The 12,426-nt window shown below is 39.1% G+C and overlaps 1 protein-coding gene across 3 annotated transcripts in view; it reads right to left on the bottom strand.

Moving 5' to 3' along the window:
• Positions 1-8,794: 8,794 nt before the first annotated feature.
• Positions 8,795-12,426, bottom strand: part of arid3c (AT rich interactive domain 3C (BRIGHT-like)) — a 68,050-nt gene continuing 64,418 nt past the window's right edge. For all 3 annotated transcript variants that reach the window (XM_057320907.1, XM_057320918.1, XM_057320929.1), the window contains one exon: positions 8,795-12,158. In XM_057320907.1, coding sequence (XP_057176890.1) covers positions 11,986-12,158 — 173 coding nt within the window. In that variant the 3' untranslated portion in view covers positions 8,795-11,985. The remainder of the gene's footprint in view (positions 12,159-12,426) is intronic.

The raw sequence follows: 12,426 nt of genomic DNA, 5'->3' as shown, positions 1-12,426 counted from the left end.
TATAATGTAAAAAACTGTACTGTTATTTTTACAAATTTTTCACGCATTCTTCACAGCAAAATTGTCAGTGTTAAAAAGGTCAAATTAACTCTCACAGTGCCCGGTTTCCCAGACAGCTTAGAGTTTAAGCCAGGACTATGCCTTAGTTAAATTAAGATATTTATCTCGGGACAAAACAATGGCACTGGTATATTTTGCGATATTTCTGGGCAAGTTATATTCAGTTAAGACAGGTCACACATTAATTTTAGTCTGGGACTAGCCTTAAGCCTTGTCTGTGAAATCAGGCCTGTGAGTGTTAATTTTACCTTTTTTAACACTGGTGATTTTGCTGTGTTGAAATACAGCAAAAAACTGTCAAGTTACAGAAAAATAACAAATTACAAGAAAACGTGTACTTTTATGTTTTTTTTTACGGTGTTTCACTGGCGCCACAGCTGCCGGAAATTTACAGTTCCCTTTCTGTCGGTCACTCGACATTGTGTCGAGACAGAATAGGGTTTGAACTTGAGAACCTATCAACTCTGATTGTACTTTTAAAAGGCCAATGAACTTTGGAGAATGGCATGGCATGCAAGTCTCCGCTCCGAGCATACAGGTATAAAGGAAGATGGCATGCCCATTCATTCACCTTTTGTTCTTCGGAACCAGCGAGGCATCATCTATGATAAGCGTTCTCATCTCTGAGATTATCCTGCCGGATTTTATGACGCAGAGCAGCAGACTCCTCCTCTAGTGTGCGACTTCCCCTGGGCGTTTCGGCAGCGGACCGAGGTGTCTTAAAGAGCAATTTCTGACAGCATGCACGTGTTGGAAGACATATCTCGCCGCTGTTCCCTTGGATTCGTCCTCCAACCCGATGGGCATGATACCTGCATCACATGCTTGGGTCGCCAGCATGCTGAATGAGCGTTCATTGATATGACATGTCCGCACTGCGAGCACATGTCTATCAAGGTGTTGCTGTCATGGTTGGCTGTGTTCTTCCTAGACGCAGCCACGACTTCGTCTGCTTCCCGTTCTGCAGCGGCTAGCTCCGTTGGTGATATGGGGACTCCCATGGACTTCCCTCGACGTCGTACGATGTGCACTCTGGTGGTCCAAGAGAGACACCTCTGGCTCAACCTTGCGCAGATCTCAATGTGCCCATCTTCTCGGCGGTGAAGAAGCAGACGGAGATGATTAAACACATCCTGCCCTGCCGCGACCCTCTGCGACCCATCTGCTCCCCAGCAGTCCGCACCTCCGCGACACCCACCCCAGCTCCCGCTCCTCAGGTGTCCCCACGTGGACGGAGAGCTCCGCGGAGGAGAGCATCAACCCCTGTCAGCAGCCGCCCAGCAAGAGATCTACGAAGTGGCCCTGACGGAGAGACCCCAGGGAGACCCAGGACATCGAGCACGACTCCAGCTACCACACCGCTGTCAAGTCACACCGGGATGGTCCCTGCCCTGTCCCAACTTTTGGCCCAGTGCCCAAATTGTCTCAAAAATAGCTTCTTTTCTCCCTGGGTTTTTCTCACAGCAGAGTGCAGCCTCACCTTGACGTTGCGTCATGCCGATCCCGCAGCCTTAAGCACTCTCAACCAGACAGCCGATGTGCTCTCTCGGCAGGTCATGCTCCACTCCCTTCAGGGACCAGGTAGTGAACTTGCAGGTGCTCCCCCCTGGTTGGGCTGCGCCATACACTTTTGCGAGGTTCTACAGTCTTCGTGTAGAGCCGGTGTCAGCCCGCGTCCTACATGGTACCAACAGGTAAGACCGGCGGTCGGCTGGGTGTATGCCTACGAAGCGCGTTCTCCCCTCACCAGGCGATTCAGTGTGCTATTCCAGTTTCCCTGCGTCCCCCACCACGGCGACGTACAGGTGTTCCATCCATCACTAAGCACTTCTCTGGTTTACGAGCCGGGCGGAGCAGGCCGTAAACCAAGCCCAGTATAGGTAGAGTTATCCCTCACGAGTTGAACCCCTATACCTGAGCTAGTGCTCCACATGTAGTGACTCCACCCTTGGGTCATCCCGTCTGACGTTTCCTCGCTCTTCGTTTCCCCTGTTGGTGAACCTGTAACCTCCCCTCGGTGGACCTCTTCTGTGCACCCCTCGGTTGGGGCCCCACACGACTATTCCCATGAGATCTCCCCACTGGTGAGACTGTGTAGGTATTTCCACGTATCACCTCCCTACAGTAGGATGTGGTCTGCGTAGCGCACGTCTCATTCCCTCCATCATGGAACAGAGGTTACACTCGTAACCGAGACGTTTTTTACAGGATTTTTTTACAGTGAAAGCTTAGCTTAAGCCAGGACTATGCCTTAGTTAAATTAGGAATTTAAGTCGCTTTTATAAAAATGCTTTAGAAAAACTTTACTGGTGTGCATCTTAAGACAAAACAATGACACTGGTATATTTTAAGGTATGTCTGAGCAAGTTATTTACAGTTAAGACAGCTCATTCATTTTAGTGTGGGACTAGCCTTAAATTGTTGAATTTTATGTTGAATACTAACTGATCTTATGTGGGAGGTACAATTTGCTTTAGATTGATAATTGTTGTTTCTCATTAATCCATTTCACCTGCTGCTAAACTAAATACCAATAAAATAACCTTTAACGTGGCAGGATCATACTTTAGGCCAAAGGGCAGTTATGGGGCAGTAATGTTGCACAGGAGTCAGGACTCCATTTGTAAGGCAAAACAGAAAAATAAGCAAAAGACTAGCGTGAGCCATCTGTGTTTGGATGTCAGCATGCTGGTGGCAGCATATTCATCATTGCGCCGCATCGCTTTGGCTTGGCTTTTGTGTGTTTTGGTAAATTTGCATTCTAAATGTTTCAAATTATCTTCACAATGGCAGGTGCAGCCCAGAGTTGGTAGGATTTAAACACCTTGTTTCCCAACAATCAGATGGATAAAAGAGACGTTGCCAGGTATTCACGATTTTATCATTGTTCATTTGGCACCCAGAAAATCTTGATATTCATTGGCTCATGATGTGAAGCATGACAATTCTGATGACGCAAAATGGAAAGCAGAGTTATACATCCAAATGTCCACATTGCCAAGATCAACAGGGTTGCCAAGATACAAAAAAAATAGACGAATGCAAAACATGCACAGGAAAAAATATCAAGGCTCTCCCTACGAACCTTCTTTTTAATCCCATAAGAAATTTTTATTTATTATTTATTCGTCATTGTTGTTTATCAGTCTAACAAAAAATGTGTCCAAACAAAAAAAGCAAAACACTTTAATAATATAAATGTTTTATGAAGAACACAAAGCAGCAGAGGTTTTTATTCAAGAGAAGATTTGGTCAAGTTTTTATATCTGATCGATAAATTCTACACCACAGACAAATTACTGTGGAACTGTGGTGATCAATACATTATTTTGTATTGACTACAGATCCAGTTTCCATAGCTTTTATCACTATGGCAACTACAATTTCCTTTACCATGAAAATATTTCTGATAGCTTTTTAAGTGCCTGGCTGTACATAGGTTCCATTTTATAAGGGAGGTCATGGATTGTGACCCAGATAACTGAAGAAAATAATCCCATCACAATCTATTAGTGCCTGACTAACCCCTGCTTAATATAAGGAATGTATGTCCCTTCCCCTACGCAGATAGCATTCATTCTCGCCGTGTCAACTAACAAACAGAACACCCCATCAATGTTTGTTTGAGCCTTTAGATAACGCTTTAAGTGTTTTAAGTACAGCATGAAATATGTTAGGGTTTGTGTTTCCTTGTACACTTATATTTCTAATACAAGCTTACATTGCTTACATAAAAAATTCTGAGACTGGATTTATAAGGTTTACGAGTTTTATAAATTCTGAACTAAACTAAACTTGATAGCTAGATTAGAATAGAGTAGAATACAGATATAGTTAACATAGCCTATTTATTTAAAGAATCTCTGAGAAATTTAGAGAACAGTTGTTCAATGTTTTGAACAAAATGAAAAGTTCTTCTCAGGTTGCCTTTGAAGTGACACACCCTTTGAGGCTTTAGGTCTCCCAATGAATTTTATTGCTGACTTCATCCTACCACACCCCTGAGCCATACCTGGCCACAGAGAAAAGCCATTTGATCCAGGATCAGTAAAAAACATAGAATTAGCAGCTTTTTAGAAAGGTTTCATCTTTAACATCCAATAACATTCTTTTCCACAACACAATTCCTTAATGAAATAGCCAAGTTGTGGTCTGATGGAAGGATGGCGCTTACTGCCATGTGCTCTCGGTTGTTTATTTATTGAGGCCGTTTAATTGAGGAACATGAACCCCTCACATAAACACATACAGTTGAATGAGAGGGAGCAATCAAAACAAGCTTGATCCTTCACTCTCCACTTGCCAAGAGACACTCCCAGTTGTATCAGGCCGTCGCATTTGAATGAACTAGACATCAAGTCTTTACATATCTTCATGGAACTTAGAAAACAAATCTTTCTAATGCAAAACAGACATTTACTTTACACCAACACTGACGTGACTGTCAGATGCGAGCTTGAAGCTAATAGTTTTATTTATTTACTTTAATTTGTTTATGAATTCATTAATTAATTAAATAAATAAAACATTTCAATAAAAAATGACAAATTTATACAGTCGTTGGTGGATGTTTTGTTTTATGGATTCGCCTTTAAAATTGTTCACGCTTCCCAAAACCGCCTCCTAAAAATGCATACAGTAGTGCATAATGTGTACAGCAATATTACACATATAAAGCCAAAATATAAAGTACTCTCAGGCCAAAATGTTACAATTTTCTAAATGAAAAAATTTATTTGACATTTTCATAACACAAATAATCCATTTCTGGTCATGTTACATATCAGAGGTAGGTGTATCCTGTGATTGCTAATTGGTATTGACAGCACAAAAGCTTTTCCTTTTACATCAGCTGAACTAATCATCTCTGACAGCCATGAGGTGATTCTAGTGCTGAATCCTACTGCTGAGGTGAAAGTTCACCATAGAATCAATGATCACCAGGACAACGGTGGATAATAACAACATTAATTATCTCGTGAGAAAAAATAAAAATGGCTTTATTTGATTTAGATGCTCTTTGTAAGGGAGACTTGATGCAGATAAATTAGTTCTAATAATAGGCTAAATATTTTTATTCCACTGTGCTGCCCATGAGTGAGAAATCTCAATGTAATTAAATGTATTCATTGAGGTTGATCTCTTGAGCATGCAGGAGCAGAAGCTGCAGAGGGGAAATGAAATTAAATTAGACTACAGGTACTTGTAATATGCAATCGGATTAGATGTTCTCAAATGACCCAGGCAGGGTAATTTAACCCCTTGGACACATGACCATTTTAATGCCTAAACGTAATACTGGTCTATATAAAAAACAGAAATGAGGAAGGGTCTCGGTAAGAGCCTGTGTCTGATTCAGCGGTTCTCAAACCTTTCCAGGTGACGAACCACAGACCACAACACTCGTCCTTATCTTATCGCAAACCACTGAATTATCAATATCTGAGATTTTTCCCCTTTTATTTAATAGAATTTGTGCTATCTAAATAATCATGTTCTCTACCTACGGTGTCGTACTCTTGACATTGTTCAAATGATCAAAATACTTTAATCAAAAAGTTAATTTTAACATTTACATTTAGGCATTTTTCAGATGCTTTTGTTCGAAGCAACTTAGATCTGGGAATATGAAGTTGCTAGCCATGATCCAAAAAAAGTATGTTCTGCTGCAAAAAAAAAAGATATTTGGAAGAATGTTTAATTGTTATCATACAGTTCTGGGGCATTATTGAAAACTATATAGTAGGAAAAAATCTACTATAGTAGTCAATGGTGCCCTAGAACTAGTTTCCCACATTCTTTAAAAAAAATTGTCTTCAACAGAACAAAGAAATTTGTACAGGTTTGGAACAACTCGAGGGTAAGTAAATGATGATGGAATCATCATCAATCGTGTTTTCAGTTTTGGGTTAAGTTAATTTTTATATCAGCCAGACAGTTCATGGACTTGGGGTCCTTCAGACCATAGATTGAGAATCATTGCTAACACATAGAAAGTTATAAAAGATAAACATTAATTTATTTCAGGGGTTTTCAAACTGGGTTTCTCCAGAATGTTCTAAAATTTTTGAGAAACTAAAGACAGCAAAAGTTGTAAAATTCTACTGAAGATTATTACGGTTTCATTTCTACAAACAAAATGTTGTCTTTATAATATCACATTTACTATTTGTAGTAAGACTACAGTTCAAATCCTTCTTTATACAAAAAAGGGGGTCCCTCGCAAAAGGTTCATCATATTTGGGGGTCCTTGGCACGAAAGTCTGAAAACCCCTGCATTCTGAGTAAAGTAGTTTTTTAGCAGATGTCCAATAATACTTTTTTACACTTGAAGCAATAAGACTAAATAAGCAATAAGTGTTGTTTTACAAGTGATTTTGGATAGTCCCATTTCATTAACATTGATGCTGTAATTTTAGAGTTTATACAGTATCTCTGGGATTCAGGTACAGTGGACATTTAATTGTTCAAGAAAGAGTATTGAAATGAAGTTTTCAGTAAACTAGAGCAATTTGCATTTAGGTGCAAACGCCAGAACAACTTACAAAAACAAGAAAAAGTCTTTGTCTACCTGTCCTCAACGTGGATTGATGGGCTTCCTGACTTTATAGTACCTCTATCGATTGTGAAGGTGCTTGTCAGTGATGCATAAAATTAACACTGTGTTATAGGGCATAGATTTCTGTCAGGCCCTGACAAGATAACCCATTATTGGACGACGCTGCTAATTTGTTTTTGTTTATTCCGAAGTGTATTGTAACACTGCTTGAGTCTCAATGATAACTCTATTCCCTGCAAATCCTGGGCAAGACCATTGACAGACACTAATCTTGGCCGTACTCCTAATTACACCAGGTTCTCGGGCCTTAATGAACCAATCTTTTCTCCATTTTAACTGCTTAATGCTGCACACACCCCTGACATCATTAGTTTAATTGCCTTCGTTTGCAGTGCGCTATTTTGACCTTTGTCCTGATCAACTTTTTCTCTGTCTGTATTTCTCTGCCTCTCTTTTTCTCTCTACCTTTGTGATTGCATCACATATATACTGTATATATATATATATATATATATACTCTTGTAATGCTGAGTACCTGCCTTTAAATTCTGGACCATCTGCTGTTTCCGCTCAGTCTCATTATGTTTTAATATGAACATAATGAGATTGAAGTCCACGCTTTAAGTGAAAGTGACCTATTAGTCAGATATGGTGACCCATACCCGAAATGTGACCTCTTCATTTAACCCATCCAGAGAGTAGTGAACACACGCACAGCAAGTGGTGAACACACGTACCCTCGGAGCAGTGGGCAGCTATCACTGCAGCGCCCGGGGAGCAAGTAGGGGTATGGTGCCTTGCTCAAGGGCACCTCAGTTGTTACCCGCCGGCCCTGGTCATGAGTCCGACTCTCTAACCATTAGGCCACGACTGCCCCTCAAGGCAATGTGTGTCTTGTTGTTTAATAAACACTTGTCGGTCAATTTGCCTATTGAGTGGACAGTCAGCTTAATCCTTTGTCAGTAAATACATGCTGAACAACAATACGGTGACCTATCATAATGATTCCACTCCGCAGTATCTTAATATTAATGATTGTTTTGTGTGGTTTGGCTCTAGATTAACGAGTGTGTATGTAATCACATTTATTTTAAGATCTTTTTTATTTTGAGAATAGTGCCACTGCCTTGTGCTCTGAAAGCAATGAAACACCACAAAACTCAGAAGTTTGGTCACAAAATCGCAAATATAATTGGAGTAATACACTTTTAACAATCAGAGATGTTCAATTAGTATGTCTTCGTACTCCGTTACTTATTCAATGGCAATTCCTGATGATAGTTAGGAATGTGAGATTTTCAGTCAAAACTTGAAATATAAATTCTCAGAGCATTTATTTATTACCAATATATTTAACTATCTGTTTATATGTTACTCAACCCCTGATGATAGAGTCCAGACATCAGAAAAATAGCACAATTCTAAAAAAGAGAAAATTCATGCGTTATGGATGTGAGAAAAGAATGGACACATTTTTGAGAGACAGCATACTTTGTAGGATTTATGTGAATTAAAATGCACAAACAGAAGCAATACCCAACAAATGGAGAAGGAATGGCTCCTCACAGACCACAAAATAGTTTTTTTTCATTTTTCTTTCATGTGCCCATTCCATTTGTGACAATTCACTTATAAATATGGTGAAAATCCTTGGTAAAAAATTAGATTTTAATCTTCAAACTGACATTTGCACGGAATTGCCCAGCACACTCTTCTCAAACCTCCTCAGCTCCGGTACATTTTTAGCATTTTTTACCTGAATTTAAGATCGTTCTAACCACATACATTGGAGTAAATTAATAAAAATGGTCTCATTTTACAGAAAACTCTCTAAACGTAACAATTTGATGATAATTTGACAAATATTCTGTTATGTTAGTCCAAGGTGATAGATAAATATACAGTGATATTCTTGATAGTCAGAGCTTTCATTTGATAACCGACTCAACTTTGTTAGTTATATGTGGGATTTAAATGTGAAATTGAATATTATTTGTATGATTTTCACAGGGGGAAGGGGGTGGGTTTTGGCAAGATGAATTCAGACCTAATTATATTCTTTCATGAACTGATGGGAAAAAAACAGATATAGAAATACAGAATATTTGATGATGCCGATGTTGGACCCCACCGGTCGTTCGAAAGAAAAACCCAAGTGCTCGTTGAAGTGGAAAGCAGTACTTTATTACTAATTATGCTACAAGTCAATGGCAAAACAAACAAACAAAACAAAATCTTTCACCTGTTTTTTTTCCTTTTTAACCCCTGAGCACCACAATCCAGCTTTCCCATAATGCACTGGATTTATCCAAAAAGTGAATAAAAGGAAAAGAAGCATTATACACAGCGAATAATAGAATCTAAAATCTACCAGCATAGCATCGTTGACATAGCTAAACAAAGTAAACAACATGTTATTTTTTTAAGCACGTGAGTGAATATTTTTTTCTTAACCTTAATCAAAACGATAGTCTCTATGAACAACTTTCACACATTGTCATCTATGTTGTCAGTAAGTCTGTAGAAGCTTTGGTTATGGAATCATCTGATTCGTGGTTTTGTTTTACAGTCAATAAGCACACCAGAGTTTGGCCAAGATCTGGTTTGCAGTAACATGAACTGAAGAGAGAACAGACAACCACGTGAAGAGCAAAGTCTCTTCACGTGCTGATCAAGAGGTAAATTACATTGAACAACAGGAATCAGACAATTGTGCATTGATTGTGCCCTCTGTTATTCCACATAAATATAGACTATATATTTCCATATATTCATTCTTGCACCTATACAACAACAAAATGATGCTCAGGTTTACTTGTTTCATTAAGCATTGCGTTGTGCTGAACGTCTTGATATTACATTCGTAGATTTCCTTATTTGGACAGAAACAAACTTGGCCTTTTCTTTGAAAACAGTTTGATCCAAGTGCTTAATATCAAGTTTTGCCACAGCAGGGAAGGAATAAAAACTTCTCTGCTGCTTGACATTAAAAGTTCGGGTTGACACGATGACAACGCTAGGGCGTATAATGATGAACCCCAAAATATGGTCAACCCAGATCTTTGGTATTTTTAAAAAAGTTCAATCACAAGAGCATGTTTCCACATTCACATTGCGTCTAAGAGAATGTACAAAAGAAGATATACATTTTTTCGTTAGTTTTGGTTTAGGCTATATATTTGGTGAAAACCACATTATGTTGTGAATAGAAATGATGAGTGAATCAAAGACTAGCGTCAATAGAACATCCAAAGGCTGCGGACCGTGATGGTAGCCGAAACAATTAACTAAAAATGCCAATAGCTGCAGCTTAACTTCGATACATTGCAGAAGATATATTGAGGCGTATTTCAGATCTGATTCATGATCTCATTTACAAAACCTCAAAAATAAATCAACGGGAGCAGTTGTATACGTAAAATAGAATCCTTCTGGTATTACCTTTTCCACCAAGCATAACCAAATGCCACAGACAGAAACGAACGAGCGATGCAAATGGTGTGTCTACAGCCCTGTGTGGTCCAGCCTCTGGTTTTGCAGCAGAAGTCATGCAAACAAAAACGATTTTGGAGCAGAAAGGCTATTATCAAAAAACTGGCTGCTGTGATCGTGTGGTTGGCACAGTCTATAACAAATGAGGTAGATGTGTGTTCATTATATATTCCCTTCTTTGGTAAAACAATACAAAATAGAAAAAAATCCAGTGATCTGTTGAAAAACATCCATTTTCAAGTGGCTTCATCATAAAATGATAGAAATGAAATAAATGAGGTATTTCTTGTATTCATAATCTGTTTACAGGAATTCTGAGGTATCGCCTGTAAAGACTTCTCCTTTTCCTTTCTTTTAAATAAAAGTGATTTTCACTAAACAGTCACTGAAAGCCCAAGATTCAACATGATAGATAGAAATTAAAAGCAATAATAAATACAACTTGAAATTGTCTACAGAAGTCTAAACAAATGACACAATAATATCCTCCCATTTTCCTCACCAGAGAAGAAAAGGAGATGCACAACAAGAGCGTGAGCAAAATGGAGAATGGAATAAAGTACGAGAGATCAGCTCTCGAATGCAAGTGCGCTGCTGTAACTTGCCAAAAACTGGATTCTATTCACAACAAAGATGGTTGGATCTGTCGGTTTACAGCACGTAATCTTCTCTCAAGATCCTCTTTTCTGGTTAAACTCTTTTAAACTCTTTTTTTAAACCATTTTTCCATGATCAACTTGCAGCTCATGTAACCCCCGCCGACTTCTAAAATACCTGTATTAACCAGCTTGACCCGTTTTCCTGTCTACTAAACCATTTCATAAACGTTTTAAAATCGTTGCTATAAAACATGAGCTGAGGCGGTGGAAAATCGTTGAACATTCTCGACAAGTGTTCCCCAAATAACTCAGTAATCAATGGAATATATTTGGCCGCGGCCTAGGGCCAAAACCAGACACGAGAGAATATAGCAGAAATAATCTGGCTGCTTTCTTCAACAGCGAGCTACAAAATGGCTGATCTTGCATATCTGACTTAATTTTATGATTCTCCCATATTTTATTTAAATTCTGTAGGTGAGTTCTCTAATATGACCTATTACAGCAGAAAATATCCCTTTTGGACAGAAAGTCAAACAGTGGTACAGTAAATCATTTTTTTTTTCATTTGATGCCCTTTGATAAATGGCATGTGCTTTGTTTAAATTCAGAAATATTGATGTGAGCTAATATGATGGCTCTCCATTGCATGTTTCAGATATTTTGCAATGCCATCATAAGCGTGACGGTGCTGAAAAGCATCAAGGTAAATAATCAAATTAAACCATTGATAATTTGCTCTTATTCTCTTTGGTTGTAGCTGACAGTAGCTCTTGCTGTTGGATTCAAGAATGCAAAAAGTAAAGTTGATCAACACCGACTCCTATACGAAATCTGCAGCATCTGTGCAGCAAAGTGAAGAATCTCACGTCAATGCATAAGGAACAATTCGTCCTCTGAAATGTCACACCGTTCCTTGTGTTCCTGCCATTGTCACACAGTTTATGTTTTAGTTGCTCCGCACTGAACAACACGTCCTCAGAACAACAAAATAAAAAGCTGCAATTGCTGCATATGTAAATGTAACACACGTCAAATGTGCGGCTATCAGATGTTTGGTGCTCAGCTTACCCATAATGTCTTTTTAATGTGTTCTAATGGTTAGTTTTTTTTTGGACACTCCTATCCTGATTGCAGGGATAGGGGAGGGTTAGAAAAACAGTAGAAAGTGTACACTGAAGAAGACAGAGGGAAAACTGGTCCGACAGGATGAGACCCTGCCTTATCTGACGATGAGGGAGAGTTGAGTGAGGAGTTGTGGGGCAGATGGAAGGCTCAAGGGGAGGTGGCTGGTCCGTGTGAGGAGGTGCTGGAGGAGGAGGAGGAGGAAGGCTGCATCTGGGTGCTGAGGCCCGGGCTGACGCTCTTGCCCTGAGAGCTGTGTTGGTGATGGATTCGCTGACTGCCAGGAATGAAACCAATGGCTGGTTTACGGGCAAACAAGACCCCTGGAGCAGAAGAGAGCAGAAGCATAAAAACACTTGCAATGTCTGGTTCTGCTTAAATCACCCCTACATATCAAAACTTGATTTATTTTTTTATATTTTAATGCAATTGCAGTAACTATGATGCTAGAACTGTGAAATCGATTAATCAAATTAATCAATGATTGTTTGTGTTTATATAATATGTGTGTGTCATGTCTAAATGCACACACATACATGTGTATATATTCATATTTAAAATAGGGCTGTCAAACGATTAAACGTGATTAAT

The sequence above is a fragment of the Triplophysa rosa genome, linkage group LG2 (genome assembly GCF_024868665.1).
Source record: "Triplophysa rosa linkage group LG2, Trosa_1v2, whole genome shotgun sequence".
NCBI classification, from domain to species: Eukaryota; Metazoa; Chordata; class Actinopteri; order Cypriniformes; family Nemacheilidae; genus Triplophysa; species Triplophysa rosa.
The sequence above is the reverse complement of the archived record's forward strand: the minus strand, read 5'-3'. Positions and strand labels throughout refer to the sequence as shown.